Source organism: Alexandromys fortis, unplaced genomic scaffold, assembly GCF_014885135.2.
Source record: "Alexandromys fortis isolate MF-2015 unplaced genomic scaffold, M_Fortis_MF-2015_v1.1 scaffold_27, whole genome shotgun sequence".
NCBI lineage: Eukaryota > Metazoa > Chordata > Mammalia > Rodentia > Cricetidae > Alexandromys > Alexandromys fortis.
The window spans coordinates 10,602,654-10,621,305 of record NW_026067952.1 but is presented as its reverse complement, the minus strand read 5'-3'; the positions used below and the strand labels follow the sequence as shown (position 1 = coordinate 10,621,305).

At 46.3% G+C, this 18,652-nt stretch overlaps 1 protein-coding gene across 3 annotated transcripts; it reads left to right on the top strand.

The window, feature by feature from the left end:
• Positions 1 to 1,427: 1,427 nt before the first annotated feature.
• Aar2 (AAR2 splicing factor) lies at positions 1,428 to 14,535 on the top strand. 3 transcript variants are annotated; one of them, XM_050151203.1, is made up of 5 exons: positions 1,428 to 1,571; positions 1,816 to 1,885; positions 2,617 to 3,417; positions 5,489 to 5,718; positions 11,011 to 13,282. In XM_050151203.1, exons 3-5 carry the CDS (start codon positions 2,661 to 2,663, stop codon positions 11,056 to 11,058), a joined length of 1,035 nt encoding a protein of 344 aa, XP_050007160.1. In that variant the 5' UTR covers positions 1,428 to 1,571; positions 1,816 to 1,885; positions 2,617 to 2,660; the 3' UTR covers positions 11,059 to 13,282. The 3 variants fall into 3 exon arrangements, with proteins under 3 accessions (XP_050007160.1, XP_050007158.1, XP_050007159.1); XM_050151201.1 differs by lacking the exon at positions 11,011 to 13,282 and adding an exon at positions 13,289 to 14,535 and having other exon boundaries at positions 1,432 to 1,571; XM_050151202.1 differs by lacking the exons at positions 1,816 to 1,885; positions 11,011 to 13,282 and adding an exon at positions 13,289 to 14,535 and having other exon boundaries at positions 1,530 to 1,571.
• Positions 14,536 to 18,652: the final 4,117 nt, after the last annotated feature.

The window sequence follows — 18,652 nt, the reverse complement described above, 5'->3', positions numbered from 1 at the left end:
GTGAAATTGTGAGGGGGACATATTGATGGATTCAGCTGTCACTGGGGAAGTATGGCAGACAAGGAGCAGCAGCACAGGGACCAGGACTCCAGCTAAATCATGTTTTACACCCTGGTCCCGCACTCTCCGGGTCTAGGCCCCTCTTTGAACCTCAGCTTTCTTTTATTGATTGAAAATGCTAATCACCCATCCCCATCCTGTGTCATTCTTCCCTCTTAGAATTGTAGCACCAGCAAGAAGACACATTGAGCAGCAAGGGAGACTCGTTCTTGGTTAGGAACAGTAATAGGAAATAGATCAACCTCTTGACCTATCTGGGGCGGAAGAGATGCAGGTATAGTGCAAAAGAAATGAGGCCAGTAAAGGGGTCGGGGGACTCCTAATCTTTCCGGGAATGGCAGGGGCTTTCCAGGAATTTGGGCATGCTTTTGTGGTTCCTTTTAGTTGACGACTGTCATAGCTCCCGAGTATGGCACTCAAAAGGCAGACGGGTGACAATGAAGTTGGAGGCGATTTGTCTTTTGCTCTCTCTCTCTCTCTCTCTCTCTCTCTCTCTCTCTCTCTCTCTCTGCCATCTTAAATTTCAACCGATTTTGGTAAACTAACCTGAAGAAGAGATTGGAGGTCTTTAGAAATCCTGTCTTCAAAGATAAACAAGATCACAACAGGGTAGAAAATCAGGCAGCTAAAGCCAGCAATACAAGATTAGGAAGGGTCGCACACTGGCTACGGTTATGTAAAGGTTAGAAACAGTATCCAAGTGGAGTACCCTGTGAATTTTGGTGCTGTTTAGCTAGTCTCCATCACATAAGATATATGCAATACATGACATATATCTCCTAATGACTCTGGGACCTATCACAAGGTCAGACCCACAAATGGTCATTTACTGTACCACATTATTAGTAGTCGGTAATTAACACACAATGTATCTAAGACAACTAGCTATGGACTAGGTTCTAAAGAAATGGTGAAGAAAAAGACAGGCAGGTTTCCTTACTCAGTGCACATTTATAGCTTGCCTGTGTAGGTCTTAGACCTACAAGACACAGGCAAGATTGCTGTGCCAGGCAGATTGCTGTGCTGGCTGTTGAAGCTACTGGTTCTCCCTTCAGGCAACAGCCTTTGTTTCTGAAACTGTACCTAGAGACGAATGTGTCTAGAATCTGGGACCGTGTGGTAACAGGGCATCTTTGACGCTGTGACTGGCATACTGATGTGGCTAAAGAGGGCCGGCCATGACTGATCCTGTCTAACTGTGGCTACTGGGTGCTACCACCCGGACCATGATTTGGTGCCCGTGTCTGCTTGAGACCAAAGGACTGTGACTGGTGAGTATGTTTCTGGAAGGAGAAATGCATAGTTTAATTAAAATTGTTATCCACAATTCAGGTGGTAAAATGAAACACTAAGAAGAAAACCAGGGCTTTATCGGGAGGAACCCGCAAGCACGGGCCAATTCTTCTGCATCCTGGGGCTCCGCCGGACCACTTTTTCCGTAACACCTCTCCCGTGCCAAAGCCGCCGAACTTCCGTCCCGTTTCTGTGGAGGCCGAGCGTGAGGCTTTGTGGTGAGTGTTGGGTCCTGGTACTTCTTTCGTCCTCGGGTTTCGTTGTGTGTGGCCAGGTCACCTCGCTTCTCCGCTTAGAATCGCGGAGTGCATTTAATTAGGCCCCTGTCTCCGAGCCAGCCGAGTTTGTGGGTTTGTGGGCTGGTGTCTCAGGAGGCCTCTCTCTCTCTCTCTGAGAACCTCACCGGGGACATCGTGGTCAGGCTTCCTGGGGCCCACGACGTAACTTTTTCTCCCCTTTTAGCTGTAGAGCTTGGAGACCAGAGACCTTATCCTCACTCGATCTGGTTCCGCCCACCTCTGCGTTGTTTCCGGTAAGTCACCCACCGGCCTCCGGACTTTATTTAAATGTGTGTTGTATTTTGGGAATACAGGTGTGTTCCGGTCCACTCTACTTTGCTAGGTTAGTTTTAAACCAAGGGACTAGACCCTTTACTTTCCCTCACTTTCAACTAGGTTTTTGATGAGTTTGAAAAGCTCTCCACTCCTAAAACCCTTTTATTAATTTTATGTGCTCACGGGAAATTAGGTAGCAGATTTGATTTGGTCATTTTCGACAGAGCTTATGGTACTCTCTGGTAGCAGGTTTTAGGTAGAATGTAGTTTAAAATGATTTTAGCATAGTTCTAGTTTAAAATAGGTCATGCGTCCTTTTGTTTCTCCATCCTTACCCTCTGTTCTGAGAAAGCCTTGGATGCAGGTTCTTGCGTGTGCAGTGAACACAGGCCTGCGGTGCCAGCAGCCAGGCTTTGACTTTGGTTCTGTGTGACCTTGGGTACATCACCTCTCTAAGTGGTTGGTGCCTCTGTAGTGGTGGAGTGAAGACCCCCTTGCTTGTTAAGTCAGAGCCCCCAAATCTCTTTGATCCTGATTTCCTTAGACAGATGCAGGATTCCCATGAGGATGACGGGAGTTTCTTCTGTCAGGATCGAGTTCAGTATGACATAATGTGTGAGAAATGAAGTAGCCTTTCCATGTTCTGGTCAACTCATTCTGTTTTTTTTTGTTTTTTTTTTTTTTGTTTTTTTTCTCTCTGCTCTTCTAGAAGGCAAGAAAGAATCCTGCTTTTGGCCACCCACCACTGGCCTCATGGCTTCTATGCAGATGGATCCTGAGTTAGCCAAGCAACTCTTCTTTGAAGGAGCCACTGTGATCATTCTGAACATGCCCAAGGGGACAGAGTTTGGCATTGACTACAATTCCTGGGAGGTGGGCCCCAAGTTCCGGGGTGTGAAGATGATCCCTCCTGGCATCCACTTTCTTCACTACAGCTCTGTGGACAAGGCCAATCCCAGGGAGGTGGGCCCTCGGATGGGCTTCTTTCTTAGCCTCAAGCAGCGGGGGCTGACAGTCCTTCGCTGGAATACAGTCCAGGAAGAGGTAGACTTGTCTCCAGCTCCAGAGGCTGAAGTAGAAGCTATGAGAGCCAATCTCCCCGAGTTAGACCAGTTTCTGGGCCCCTACCCGTATGCGACACTCAAGAAATGGATCTCACTCACCAACTTCATCAGTGAGGCCACCGTGGAGAAGCTGCAGCCGGAGAGCCGGCAGATCTGTGCCTTCTCGGACGTGCTGCCTGTGCTTTCCATGAAGCACACCAAGGACAGGGTGGAGCAGAACCTGCCCCGCTGCGGTACTGAGTGCAGAAGCTACCAGGAGGGCTTAGCCCGGCTACCTGAGATGAAACCCAGGGCTGGGACAGAGATCCGCTTCTCGGAGCTGCCCACTCAGATGTTCCCGGCAGGTGCCACACCAGCAGAGATCACCAGGCACAGCATGGACTTGAGCTATGCCCTCGAGACTGTGCTCAGCAAGCAGTTTCCTTGCAACCCCCAGGATGTACTTGGTAAGAAGGAATTAGGCTTTTGGGGGGAGGATGCTAGTGAGGGTTTTTTAGAATAGAGGGCTCATATTGGATTATCTAGTTCAGAGTTCTTAAAGGAAGCTAGGAGGTAGATTCCCTAGTCATCATCATACATATATATCTCCGCTCTTAGTCTAAAGATTTTAAGTCAAGAGATCTAAACGGGCTCCAGCAGTTTGGCTGTCTGGTATTCATCTAATTATTTGAGCATCTTAATTGAACCTGTGAGCATAATCCTATGTTTGTTAATCAGTGGCATAGCTTCACTCTGTAGAGAGAAAAAAAATTGGTGGATAGTGGTCACATTGAGACCACATTGCCCAAGGCTCTTGGTTGCTAGACCAATTCTGTCTATTTTCCTATAAGCCCCTATCTGACACCTCACTTTGCTTGAGCTCTTAAAATGTTGGTTCCTTCCCTGACTTAGACCAGGGCTTTTATTTTTATTTTAATTGTTACAGTTTGCTGCTTGCTCTCTCTTGATTTAATGTATTTATCACAGAGCAGAAACAAAAATAAAATTTACTCCAAGTCTTAAATCTAGAAATAAGCATTTTCACAGTTCAGTACATTTTTTTCTTTTCTCTCTTCACTGTGTATTTCTATACATTTCACTTGTTTTATATTTCAGTCTTTGAAACTTCAGTTATATTCTAAGAGTATGTGTGGCCTTTATAGAAACAAGATTGTAGAGTAGTGTTTTGTGATATGTTGAGTATTTCCATGGCTTCTGGATTGTCAGGTCTTTGTTGGAGACAGGTATCAATTGGAGATCCAAATAGGAACTGGCATTTTGAGTGTTGCTTTGTGTCCTGTATTATTCTAAGTGTTTACTAGACCCTGTAGTAAGTAATTTACTCTTCATTATAACTATCAAGTAAGGAAATTAGGCATAAATAGATTACAAAACTTGCCTTAGGTCACACTTCTGCTAAGTAGTAGAGCTGGGATTTGAATCTAGGCAGTTTGGCTCTGAAGCCCATGCTCTTAGCCACTAGGCTGCTCAGAGATGAAATCAGAGCCCCGTGATTGAATAAACAAAATAAGCTGACAGGTAAGCTAGCCCTGGAATAAGAATTTAGGAATTTCCTGCCGTGGGAGATTCTAGAAGTGTTTCTACCCAGCGTCAAATCTATTACAGCTTTCCATCATTCAAAACAGTAGTTATACAGTCTTGGGCATGCCCTTGACCTCATCTTAAAATGAGGGAAATACTGCCTTCCCTGATGACCTAGAGGAGCTGGGCTGTGGTATGTAATGCAGCTTTTCACCAGCCCGAGAGTGGGTCACGCCACCTGGGAAGCTTGGAATACCAGCCACTAAGGGGACCTTTTCAGTGACATGGAAATGTTAAAAATTGGTTGTAAAATACTTTGCACTAATCTTGTTTTCACAAATTCTGGAGTTCATTTCTCTGCTTAACCAAAATCTCTGAGTTGACCAACTGGGCAGCTTTACTTACTTTTTTGTAAGTTTTAGAATTTATTATATTATTTTTACTTATGCCTGTGTGTGTTTATGTGTCTGTGTGTGTCTGTGGTGGTGTGTTTGTGTGTGTGGTGGATATGTGTATGAGTACACAGAGACCAGACAAGGATTTCAAATCCCCTGTAGCTGGAATCAGGTAGATGTAAGATGGCTGTAGCAGGTACTAGGAACTGAACTTGGGTCTTCTGGAAGAGCAGCAAATACTCTTAACTCCTGAGCCACCTCTCCAGCTCTGGGCAGGTTTGTTTTAATGAAATCTACTAATAATCCTGATGGTAGGTTTAGTGTCCACCTCCTGAAATGTGAGGCATGTTCTTAGGACCTGCTTTTGTGTAAAGACCTAACCACAGTTTGGTGTCCCATGGTTTGAATTTTTAGCAGTTGAGCAAGTATTTTCTGAATGCTTGTTGGGTGCAGAATCCCACCGTCAGTTCTGCTGGAGTGACGGGTACAAGGCTCCGTGTTGCTAAGGTCTAGTGTGAACGATGGCGTTGTAAGTCATGTAGGGAAGTGCCAGCTGGTTGCCTTGCTGTGGGGATCTCACTGTTCTCTCTGTACCTCCTAGGTGAGCTGCAGTTTGCCTTTGTGTGCTTCCTGCTGGGCAACGTATATGAGGCATTCGAGCACTGGAAGCGGCTCCTGAACCTCCTGTGTCGGTCAGAAGCCGCCATGGTGAAGCACCACACCCTGTACATCAGCCTCATCTCCATCCTGTACCACCAGCTTGGTGAGATCCCTGCCGACTTCTTTGTGGACATTGTCTCCCAGGACAACTTCCTCACCAGTACCTTACAGGTGAGCAAACTGTGGGTGACACACGTGTGGGTCACAGGAAGGCACCCATGTGAGAGCACCTCATGAGCGTCACCTTCTTTCTTGCTGCTTTTCCATGACTCTAATATTTCTTGAGTTTACTTCTTAACCTTGAGGTGTTTCCTGGTTCTCTATCTTCTACTGTGTTGTAAGCACCTCTGTGCCACAGATGCTTTCTCTGGCCTCATCCTGGGTACTTAGAATTTGAATCCTTTCCACCACTTTGGACTGCCTAGCTGTATTACCAGTTTTTTTTTTTTATTACTGTAAGAAAATAACTGACACGTCCTACTTTGAAATAAAGGGATTTATTTATTAACTTATTTTTTATTTCTTAAATTTAGTTGTGTGCCATAGGATGCTGTGGAGGTCAGAGCTTAGCTTGTGGGAGTTGTGTGGGCTCTGAGGTTTGAACTCGGGTCATCATGCCTATGCAGCAAGGGCTCTTATTCAATGAGCCATCTTGCAGCCCCAGCAGAGGCTTATTTAGCTCATGATTTTGTAGGCTCAGAGCTCAAAACCTGTGGCCCTACTGGTGACAACTTCTTTTAAGAACTCATTGTTGCCACATTAATCCTTCCCAAGAACATTGTCATGGTGAGCTAAGAGCCTCTCACCAGGCCCTGCCTCTTGGCATCACCAAACACATGGGGCTTCCAAGGCACAAACCATGGGGGATAAATAAACCCCAGCTAAGCGAGAGCACCAGCTCGAACAGTTTCCAGGGCTCGCTGAAGCTCTGAGCTGCTGCAGCCTAGTGAGGCAGTTTTGGAGCTCGTTATTCCCAAAGAAACATCTGCAGCTCCTTAGATCTCATTTAAGCATTAAAGTAACTTTGATTTCCTGTTCAAACAAAATGTGCCAGTTTCTGCAGAGATTCTCTGACAGAAAAAGTGAAATTTGCTTTTAACTTGGCAATTAAATTTTCATTATGAGTGGTAATTAGGAAAGGAGCTTCAAACAACTTAGAATCTTCATCCTGTGCTATTTCCTCCCTTGTCAAACAGATTAGTTTCCTTTCTGTACTTGGGACAGCCTCCGTCACTCACATTTTGTAACTTTCTAAAGTATAGCAGAAAAGCAGCTAGTTGTCTGTTTCCATAGCTTCTGTACCACCAGCGTCTTCTCTCTGTGTGATGCCCCATGAGGCCTGTTCTGTGCAATATGTTCCTCACTTATCTCTCATCCCCACCCACAGAAGAAACTAGTATTTGTTAATGTCTGTTGGGTAGCAAACACCATATTTACTATGTTATATGATGTCTAAGTTACTTTTTCTGTTGCTATGACACCCTGACAGAAGTGACTTTATGGAATCCCATTCCATAAAGGGGTAGTGACAGCAGCAGGAGTTTGAGTCACATCACATGCAGAGAGTGGTCAACTCCTGTGTTGAACCCACTTGCTTCTCTTTACATATGCTAGAATCCAGCTTAGGGACAAGTGGGTGGATCTAGTCAACCAAGTCTGTATACAGGCATGCCCTTCTCTTAGGTGATTCTTGATCTCTCTTATCAGATTGGCGGTTGAGATGAACCATCACATGTCGGCTCCCTGGAACCCTGTTGGACAGACCAGATTATTTTCATTTTTCAAATGAAAAAAAAAATTAGAAAGGTTAAATTATTGATTTACACTAGAAAGTAGAAGTCAGGATTTGTATAGGATGCTTGGAATTGGTTTGGCACTTGTGCTCTTGTCCCAAGGTACTAAATACAGCGTAGATCTCCCCCACCCCAACCCCACCAAAAAACATCCTGTGGATGTTGTTTCTCAAAGGCAGAGAACGCTTTCCCAAAATTGCCATGCTATTGCAGTCTCTGTAATTAGGCAGCAGGCAGTTGCCTGGAAATGCTGGCATTTGGAGGGCTTGTTCAGACTGTGGTGATGTGTCTGTCAAATGATGGCCTGAGCTTGGCATGTTCTACTTGAGAAGAATTAAAGTGCCCTTTTCTGTTCTTTATAGAATCTCTATCCCCCTCTATGGGGACCCTCCTCACAAAGTCACTGAGCTACCAGGCAGCTGCTAACTGGCCTGCATTGATGGCGGCAGCCATGGGGAACGATGCAGTCTAGGGAATGACATATTGCCCTTACGGTGTGAGTGGATGCTGTCACACAAGAACAGGAAAGCCGTGGTGTTGCTGGCTTGAGTTGTAACAGTGATCTCAAAATACCAAGGACCCAGCTGGACTGCTGGATGCTCGTGTGGGTTGTGCAGTGCTGATGGTTTGAAATTTTCTCTGGACAAGACATTTGATATCATTTGGTTTGTTTTGGGGTTTGTTTTTAGACAAGCTCTCTAGCTCCAACTGGCTTCAAACTCCCATTGTAGCCAAGTATGACCTTGAATTTCAGATTCTCTGTTATCCACCTCCCAACTCCTGGAATTACAGGTGTGTGTCAAACATACCCAATTTACGTGGCCTCATACTCTGCTTCCTGAGCTATACCAGTTGGTGTCATTATTTGGAAATGTTCAGGACATATGCCTTTAAAATAGTACATACTAAATGTTTTTGAGCACCTTTTCACGCATCATTCCACTTCTGTTGTTGAAGAATACAAATAAGACTTAGCTGGGGCTCCTGTCCTCAAGGGTTCATTGATTAGGATTCACTGACTGAGCCCCTGCTGCATATGAGATTTGTTCTAGAAGTGAGAATGTCACTGAACAAGAGTATCAGAGTCCGTCAGCAGGAAATAAACCCATGAGTGAACTGAAGAGTTACAAATAGTAGTGTTACAGAAGCCATACCTGCCCTTGTTCTTTGTCCTAGCTGGGCCTTTTTGGTCTCCACTAGACTACATCAGAGTTTATTAACCTTCCTGGTTATTTTGTTAAACCATCTGCTTCCCACCCTGCTGCCTCTGTTGCTCCAAAATGCAGCTCTGATCCTGATTCTCTGTGGCTCTCCCTTTTGCCTAGGAAATTTAAATGTGCCAGCCTTGAGCCCAAGGCTCAGTGTTCCTTGGCTCTTAGCCTGTTCTCTCCTGTCATGATAGTGTCGGTGGTCTGTACACAGCAAGCTCCCAGACAGGCCATGCTGTTTCATTCCTCCCCCCCCCCCCCCCCCCCCCCCATTGAGATGGGATCTTGCTTTGTTTCTGAGGCTAACTTTGAACTCCTGGGCACAAGTGATTCTAGCAGCCCAAACAACTAGAACTACCCACATGAACACTGTCTTCACTTCCTGTGTTTTAGTTGTAAAAAGCACATCATTTTAGTTTGATTTCCTCTCAGCACATTTAAAAATGTTCAGAGCAGTATTAACTGTAAGCATGTTTTTCAGAATGTTCTCTGGAGCCTCATATAACAGAAACTTTGCATCCATATTTCAAGCCTTCTGGACTGAAGCTGATTCTCCTGTCTGTCATGTCCTCCCTACACTCCCTCTCTGTGAGGCCCTCCCTTGTCTCTGCCTCCTCCTAGTAGTCTTAGCCTGCTCTGGACTTGCCACTAGCATCCTGCAAGGCTTATGCTTCTGAAGTGAATACAGCAGGTCCTCACGGAGCCAGAAGCCTGCATTCCCCCCCCTCATTGATATTGTCAACACCTAGCATTTGACCTGTGCTACTGCCTGTTTTTTTACATGTAAGGCATTTATAATTCCTTTGGCAGTGTAAGTATATGTATAAACAATAAAGTCTAGCAAAGGGCATCTAAGAGTACATCTAAGAGGGAATGGTGGATTCTGACTGGGGTTAAAATTTGAGGGGCCTGAGGGGTTCTAGAATAGCTTTATGTGAGGAACATTGATATTTCTAAAGGCACAGTGTGGACCAGGATATTATAAAACCTTTTTTTCAATGTCTTGGCAGTGAGAGTCCGATTCCTCACGCAGAGGCACTCACTTGGGGTTTTTGTGACTGGATGAATCAGACCTTAAAAGCTTCCTCAAGCTGGACGGTGGTGGCACACGCCTTTAATCCCAGCACTCGGGAGGCAGAGGCAGGCGGATCTCTGTGAATTCGAGACCAGCCTGGTCTACAAGAGCTAGTTCCAGGACAGGCTCCAAAACCACAGAGAAACCCTGTCTCGAAAAAAAAAAAAAAAAAAAAAAAAAAAAAGCTTCCTCAGCTTGCTCCCTGCTCTCTCTGCCACTAGTTGAGTGGAGCTGGATTCCCTGCTTAGAATCATAAATGTCTGCTGTACATGGAGAGAAACTGGTGTGTATGTGTGTGCACTTGAAAGACATTAAAGGCAGCCATATTAGCGTGCATTGAATCAGTCATTTATGACTTCAGCCATTGATTTTTTTTTTCTTCCAAATTTCCCAAGTGAGACACTTGAATAAATGCCACTGGCTTTTACAAATCCCTTGGATTTAGCTTGAATAAAAATGATTTGTTTTACAAAAGGTTTTTTTTCCCTTTATTTAAAGTAACTTAATTTACCATAATTTGTTTAAAGTTAGTGAAAAGATAATCTGGAATTAATAGTGTGTGGGAAAGAGTTATGCACAAAATAAGAATTCTAACTGCCGATTGCATAGTATTTAGGCATATATCACATAACCTGTCGTGTTTGGAGATCTTGTTGTGTTTTAAAGCTGTAGATGCATTCCAAGCAAGCATTGTGCCTTATTACTATTCTGGGTGTCATCTTTAACAGTTATATATATATGGGTTTTTTTTGTCTTATTTTTGAGATGGGTGGCGCCTTATGTATCTCATTCTCACCTCAAACTTCGTATGTAGACGTACATGATCTTTAACTTCTGGTCTTCCTGCTTCTCCCTCCTAAGTGCTAGGTTTAGTAGCATGTGCCACCATGTGCAGGTTATGTGGTCCTGGGGATGGAGCCTAGGACTTTGTACTTGTGAAGGGTGTACTCTACCAACTGAGCTGTAGCCCTAGTCTTAATAATGTCTATAATGTTTTATCATAAACTTTTTTGGTTTTTGAGACAGGGTTTCTCTGTAGCTTTTTGAAGCCTGTCCTAAAACTCGCTCTATAGACCAGGCTGACCTCGAACTCACAGAGATCCACCTGTCTCTACCTCCCAAGTGCTGGGATTAAAGGTGTGTGCTGCAACCGCCTGGCTATCATAAACTTCTTAAAAAAATATGTATATGGATGTTTTACCTGCATGTATATTTCTGCAACACTTGGATGCCTAGTGCCCAAGGAGGCCAGAAAAGGATGTCATTTTAATTTTTCTATGGTGTTAGAAATCTTTACTTGATTTTGCCTCAGGAAATAAAGTAACTAGATGATTACTAAATTTTTAAAAAGAAAACATAAAATTTATCCTGGTTCTTTTATCTTTAGAATAAATGCAGCCCCGGCCCTGGCGTGAAGGAGGTCACTGAAAACTGAACCCAAGGTCTCACCTAAGCTAGGCGAGCGCTGTGTCACCGAACTGTCCTAGTCCTGGCGCAATACTTTAAGAACATCTTTTCTGAATTGTTTTTGAACTATCAAGCAGAGTATGGTAACACTTACCTATATTCCTAGCACTTGGGAGCAAGGCTGAGGCAGAATTGAGACTGGGTAACCTAATAAATTCAAGGCCTTTCTAAACTAAATCTCAAGAAACTGTGTCTCAAGAAAAACCAAATTAATTATTCAGTTTGTAAAGCTATAAAGAAAATTAAGAAAAATAAATAAAAGGTGGTCGGGCCAGGGGTGAGGAAAGGGAAGATGAGGGTTAAAAGTCTAAGGGCGACACCAGAGAGTTTCTAAGGGTGGCCAACCCATTCTGAAGCCTAAATATGGTGATGCCCCAGCAAATCCATAGAGTCTTCCTGGCTGAGAACTAAATCCCAAAAGAAAACCCTCTACCTATGTGTGATGATCCACTGGCTGCATGGTTCCGGGTGTTCACCCCAGTGGGCCAGACAGTGCAGTGGGAACATTTAATTGTGTGCAAAGTGTACTTCAGTAAAGTTGGTCTTTAAAATGAAAGTCATTGTGGTCTGTGGCCCAGGTTCTAGAGAGCACCCCACAGGACGGGACCAAATGTTCAGATTCAAGGATGTTATTTACCCTGTCAAGACAGGTGAAGGTTATAGTGGAGAAATCAGAAGATTGACCGTGCTTGTAGGAGCATGGTGAGCACAGTGTAGTGAGTGACCCAGCATCTTCATCTGCACAGCGGGATTAGCAGTTTCCTGCCCTCCAGCCTGCTAGGCTCGTAGTAAAGATTTAAATAACAAGTTAAAAGGACAAAACTCTTTTCAAATTAGAAGCTTTCAGAGAGAGAGAGAGAGAGAGAGAGAGAGAGAGAAGGCTTTGCTTGTGCCCACTTCTAGTTGATTTTACTCTCAGGAATGTTGAGAAGGTAGGTGGGGAAGGTGGGTGATGACTCTAAGTGCAGCTTGTTCCAGCCTCTCACTTCCGGCTATTGCCAAGTTCTGTGTTGTACTTACTGATTGGTGAGCATCCTGTGGGCCCTAACTCCGTGCCAGCCTCTGGTATGCTGTGTTGAATACACTAGTAATTAGGATTCATTCCCTACTCTTTAAGCATGGACTGCTGTGATGTAAGACAATATAGAAATGCCATGAGGGAAGCCAGCCTAATGCTAAAGGAACAGAGTTCAGGGGAGCTCGTTTTAGCCTGGACCTTGCAAGAGTCACAAGCCAGCAGCATTCTGGGGCCTGGTGTGCAGCTCATCTCTGGCCTTTTCTACAGCACCATCACATAGTATTTGGTGCCAGGAACTGTGCAAAAGATCCAAAATTAAATTTTCTTTGAGCTTGTGGTTGTCTTCATTTTCCTGTACATTAAATAAGTTCTGTTAGAATACCAGAAGTGCAGAATGCTAAAACATGGGTGAGCCTCAAAGACAGCCACAGAACAGATACTATATACTTCTTCCTAGCCTAGTCAGATTCCTAGAGACAGGAAGTAGAAAGAGGAAAACAGAAAGAGTGTTGCTAAAAGCCAGGGGAAGGGAATGTTAGGGAACTGGTGTTCATGGATAGTTTCCGCTGGAGAATATAAAAAGTTGGTGATGGTTGCACTATGGGAATGCACTTAGTGCCACTGGCTAATCACTTAAAAGAGTTTAGACGGTAGCTGTATCTATTTTACCACAATTTCAACAATGGTAATGCTTTTTTAAATGAGCATTAAAGACAGCTTTTAAGAGGAATAGAAGCCTCAAACTGGTATTCTGTGGCCCACTTAGAAGATGAGAGCAGCAATTCAGCCTTGTTGGCTGAGGGCCTGGGACTTTATGGGATTCAAGGGCTTATGTGTCTCCCCAAACTTATTTACACCACCTGGTATAACTGTCTTTTCTTCTGTGCTATTGCCCAGGTGCCTTGAAGATCTTAACACCTCCCTCCCTGCCCGGGTGGGGCAGCAGTGGTAACTCTGATGGCCTTACTTTCACAGGGCATCTGTGCCCAACATGGTAATTTTCCATTCCAGTCCTGTTCCAGTGTCTTCCTTCTTTGTTTTTGGGGGGTGCATAGCAGGTGTCTTGGGACTGTGCCAGCCGCAGCTGATGTACTACCTCAGAGAGCTGAACACTAGGAGGGAATTTCCACAGCTTTCTTGGCCCCTGTTCTCAGGAGTAACTTACCTCTGTTCTCTGCAGGTTTTCTTTTCTTCTGCCTGCAGCATTGCTGTAGATGCCACTCTGAGGAAGAAGGCAGAAAAGTTCCAAGCCCACCTGACTAAGAAGTTCCGGTGGGACTTTGCTTCAGAGCCAGAGGACTGTGCCCCAGTGGTGGTGGAGCTCCCTGAGGGCATCGAGACTGGCTAGCTGCAGATCTTCAACCAGGGAGACCCCTTCCCACATGGCTCCTACCTGGTGTCTCTGCTTCTCCAGCCTAGTGGTTCAGTAAGGTCCTGCAGAGATGGAACCAGGATTCCTCTTCACCAGTAAACACATTCCTTTGCTGCCAAAGCGAAGCACTGTGGTTCCCTTCAGCCTGGCCCTGGCGCTTAATTTCATAAAAAGGCCCTTGGAGAAGTTTCAGGTGAGACCTGCCCCAGCAACAGTCTAATTCCTTCTAGCAATGAGAAAATGAACCTTAAGTCTAAAAGACTAGCTGCTTATTCAGCTGGTTAACAGGAGAAAGAAGAAACCTGGTCCATCCCAGTGGCTGAGGTGTTAGTGAATTTTTAAGTTAAATTTAGGTTTGAAGTTGAATGTGGTTTGTACCGTGTGGATTGGAAGGGGATCCACCAACAGACGGGCCGCTGAGCTCTCTGGAGCCAGCCTGGGCAAGGGCAACAGGAAGATGATGCCCTGAGTCTAACAAATGGTCACCTTCAGCTTCCTCTCCCAAGGCCCCTCCTGCCTAGAGGCCCTAGATCTCCCAGAATTGGCGCCTGGTCTTGGGGCTCCATTCTGAGACCTCTCACTCTCAAGTGGGAGATAGAAGCTTTCTACAGTCCCATTTTTCACTAAGGCCACCATGACTTTTTCTGGTAATGTGGAAATTCAATAGCAAAAAGAAAGGTTCTGTCCCAAGTTTGCCCCTTAGACCCTATTATCGGTGGGACCTTACTTCAGAGCCATGGAGATAGCTAGGTGTTAACTTTCCCGGGCCTGTGGTGGGGCTGTCCTCAGTGCTGCCACATTCTGGTGTTAGAGAGTCTTGAGGGCACACCCCTCGTGCTGTGTGGGCAGAGTTCTGCCTCAGGAAGAGCTCCCAGGCCCTCCATCCTGACCTCAGGCCATTTGCTGTGCCCTGGGATCCCAGTGACATCCTCTTCGGAGGCTCAAGCTCCCAGCAGGTCTGAATGAGAGTCCTGCTGTTTAAGACTTTCGGTTCCTCTTGTTTCCTTGGAGATGTTTTTCCAAGAGCAGAATGTACATTAAAGTCTTTGATTTGGGACTAATCCCCCTGTGTGAGTCTCTAATAACCAATCTGCCCAGTTTCCAAAGCAGCCAGCTACTGTCCATAGACAACACATGTACCTGCAGAGCTTGCCCAGGAGACCCGACAGCCCGCGGTTTCTGGAGAAGGCAGGCAGACAGCTTTGCCTCTGTTTCCAGTGAGACAGACACACCCTGGAGCTCTGCATTAACCTCAAGTTTCACCTTGTGGGAAAGTGCTGTTCCCTGTCCTCAAAGCGCACTCATCAGAACTACCTGGGGAGCATGTTCAGAGCACAGATCCCAAGAAGTGAAGTTCTGGTGCGTGCTCAGCATGAATGAACCTGTGCTCAGGGCTGGGTAAATGTCTCTCTCAGTGGATAAGTGCTTGCTGTACACGCGTGAGGACCTTCATGTAAAATGCCAGGGGCAGCAGTGCACAGCGGTGATCCCAGTGCTGCAGAGGCAGGAGGAGCCCGGGGCTTTCTGAGCAGCCAGTCTAAGCAAATGGTAAGCTCCAGGTTCAATGAGCGGGACTGTTTCACTTCCCACAGGGCAGGGAACCCTGATTGCTCTTTGGGCTGATGAGGGAGGGGGACTTGATTGAGGGAGGGGGAGGGACAGAAATCATTAATAAATAAATAAACCAAGTGGAAAGTGATGGAAGACTGACATCCAGTACCAACCTCTGACCTACACACACTTGCGCACACACACCACACATTCACAAACACGGAAATGACACGGGGAAGGAGACCCAAAACAAGCATTCTACATGGGCACGATACAGAGCAGGCAAATCCATGGGGTGAAAGACGAGGAGTGGCGTGTACTCTGAAACAGCAGTTTGTGGTGTGACGCTTGAGAAAGTTCAAATCCCCATCTTACTCCATGGGCGGTAGGGGCTTCAGTTCTCAGGGACATTCAGTTTCAAGTGATATTTTTAAGCAGTAACACATACTTGATGCCTAGAGCACCTCTGGGGGAAAAAAATTGTCTCACATTGCCATTGTGAAGGTAGCACCTTGGAGTTGGATCATTGCCCGAGTGTCCCTTTGTCTATGTACAAGAGCAGCTGTTTGAAAAATGCTCTTCTGTGCTCTCACTCCATCCTCTCAGCAGCATGCAGCGCGTCTGCAGTCGTCAGTTATCCCCGTTTGACTTGTATGAAAATGAGCTTGAGAACATCACCTCTCCAAGGCCACACAGCAGTTAGTATTGGGGACAAGAGTCGAGCCCATGCTCGCTGGCACCCACAGCCCTCCGTGGCTCTGGTTTACCTGTGCTGCCCTTCTTTGTAGAATAGCCTTCCCGTCCACCCCTGACCTCAGGTCTGAGCCTTGGCTTTGCTAACTAGCTGCTGTGTGACCTTGGACAAACTGGTTTGGGGGCCTAGGTCTCCTATAGAAGAGAGTTAACTTGAATTTGGGGGTTCTCATACAAATTTTGCAGGGTCCTCCAAGTATTAAACGTTGGCCCTGTGTTATTTTACAGATTACTGAAGGGAAATTGCATTCATACAAGACAGCATGTCTGAGGCATGAAAAAAACAGGTCTCTTGTTTGAAGCAGAAATGATTGGGTCTTTGCATGTCCCAATTGGCAATTCTCTGTGTTTGTCTCTGACTGTCTGTCATTCTTTCTCTTTCTTTGCATGTGTGTGTTTACATTTGTCTGGAGGTCAGAGGACCTTGAGGAGTCAGCTTTCTCTTAACCACCATGTTGGTCCCAGGGATCAAACTCATCCATCCTGTTTGAATAAAGAATCTGAAAACAAGTTAATTATTATTTAGTGCTTGCGGTCTTTAGGGAAGAGAAGCTGATGGAGTAGCGTCACCATGGCTGGGCTCAGAGCTCTTTTCCAGTTTCAACACATCCAGAAGTGAAGCTGTTGGCAAGACCTGCCTGGTTTTCAGGTCTCAGACGTAGGCCTCCCGGGGTCTGGCTCTGATTTGCAAGGCTGGGTTATCCTATCAACAGAATCAGCAGCAGCAGTAACTTGCCAACCCCTCCTGCGAGCCTCATGACAAGCCCTTTCTCTGCTCCTCTCGATCTAATGTCTCACCACTTGCGCAGGGGAAGAGTCCCCTGCCATTGATGCCTCTTACCATCAGTAATTACATCCCCGATGGCATCCTTGTGAATATTAATATTCCCAGGGCACTGTGACATGCTGGTCTCTAGCTAATCAGACGTTGGCTTGCCTGAGGTACATCCCCTGCTGCATGACTGGAAACAGCCGAAGTCCAAACCAACACTAAATCAATCACACCTGCAGATTCAGAACAAAACATGATGGCAGTGCTCACCTGAGCTGCCAGGGAATCCTGGAGTCCTTCTAGTCCTTAATAGTCTCCATTTCCTGTTGACCACAGCCATCTCAGATCTCGTGTCTCCCTCCTCTGGGCAGGATTAGTCCACTGGACCTTGCTTGCTAGAAAGTAGCCAAGGTCTGGGTCCTGTGCTTTTCCCCAGACAAAGCCCTGGCTCCTGCTATGGACTGTGATGGCATAAGAGCCAGAATCAAGCCTGTCGCTGGGGGCAGTGTGCTTACTGTCCTAGCCCTGCCTTTAGCCCCGTCCTTGCTGGCCAGGCCCTACTCCATCCTGGAACATTCTGGTAGTTTGTGCAGTATTCTCTGACCCCAGGCTCCTGAGAGGTCAGACTCTATTAATAGGCAGCAGCGGCCCGATCCCTAGGGCCTGTCCGAATCCTTGGGTCCTCTTTTCTTGGATCTGTGGCTTTTTCCTTCCCATCTGTCACTTCCACCAATGTTTACTGGATGCTGACAGAATTACATCTTGAAAGCTAAATCTGAAAGAATTGCAGGACCAAAGAGCAGGCGGGGGTGAGGGCAATGTGGAAGAGGTGTGCCTACTGAGCATAGTGGGGCCCTATGGAAGAGGCCAGAGAAACAGCCCACTCCTTATCCCGCCAACCCTTCACTGGCGTGTGCTACATCCCAGAGCATCCCCCCAGTCTGGAGAGCAGATAGGTAGCAGTGTGTATTAACAGTGAGACGTCTTTGGGCTGAGGGAGCAGGATAAGAGAATTAAGGGTCCTAGCAGTGTGAGCAGAGATGCTTTTTGAATGGGGTAATTGTGGAGCAAAGATTAGGAAGGAATAAGTGAGGTAGAGGGACTAGACTGCCCTGGTTTAAAGGGCTGTTTGCTGTAGTTGAGTCGTTTAGGTAGTAGAAAGACGTGATCTGACTTGTGTTTTGACAGCTCTGCAAGCCCCTGTGTTGGACACACTGTGGTGGGAAAGGAATCAGGGAAATCTATGAGGAGCTAGTGCCACAGCCAGGTGAGGTGATCCTGGTGGCCCAATCAGTGCTGTTAGCACTCCACCTGCTCTGTGTCTTGATTCAGTTACAGGAAGACTGGGCATCTTCAGAAGGCCAGTCACCCCCACTTCTCTGACGTCACAAGCTACAGCTTGTCTCTCTGCCCTCCCCATCTCTCCATGGGCTCTGACAGCCCTTCTGATTCTCACTGATCCACGTGGGAAAGTGTCGCAGCGAGGAAGTGTTGTGATGTCTATCCCAGGTCTGGGGACAGGATGGTTCTGTTGAGAAGCACTAGGTAAGTCGGACCCCTTGGAGGCTGTGGTCACACCTGTGTGGATATTCCTGAGGGGCGCTGAGGAAGGTCTCTGCAGGACGAACAGTTAAGAGTGGGTGCATGTTTCCTGGTCAGGAGCCACTCAGGTATTTCTAGCAACAGAGCTAGCGTGTGTTGGGACCCTGCTCACTGGACACTGCATTGGGTCCTTTACCTGCTGTCCTCAGTCGAGAGACAGGTACAATGTCATCCTTTTGAGAGTCAAGCTTAAGTAGCAAGGACATGTCCTCTCAGCCACCAGCCCTGATCACATGATCTGCGAGGTATCCACGGAGGTTCTGAGGCCACCAGCCTGACGATGCCTGTGTTGTCACTTGGAAAGGGGGTAGGCAGACCCATGGCTTCTTGCTCATGTTTCACACCAGACTCTATCCATATCTAGTGTCACGGCCACCCTCGTCCCGCAAGGAATGACGCGACCACCAGAGCTCTTCTCACTGCAGTTTATTTCAGGACTTATTCACTTTCTCTCGCTCTTCCCCTCTCTCCTTCCTCTCTCCTCTTTTTGCAAA

Bases quoted from the DNA above. Each gene is read 5' to 3' on its own strand.
- Aar2 (XM_050151201.1), top strand. From the start codon at position 2,661: ATGGCTTCTATGCAGATGGATCCTGAGTTAGCCAAGCAACTCTTCTTT. The intron at 3,418-5,488 runs GTAAGAAGGAAT...TGTACCTCCTAG, and splicing joins CAACCCCCAGGATGTACTTG to GTGAGCTGCAGTTTGCCTTT. The intron at 5,719-13,288 runs GTGAGCAAACTG...TGTTCTCTGCAG, and splicing joins TCCTCACCAGTACCTTACAG to GTTTTCTTTTCTTCTGCCTG.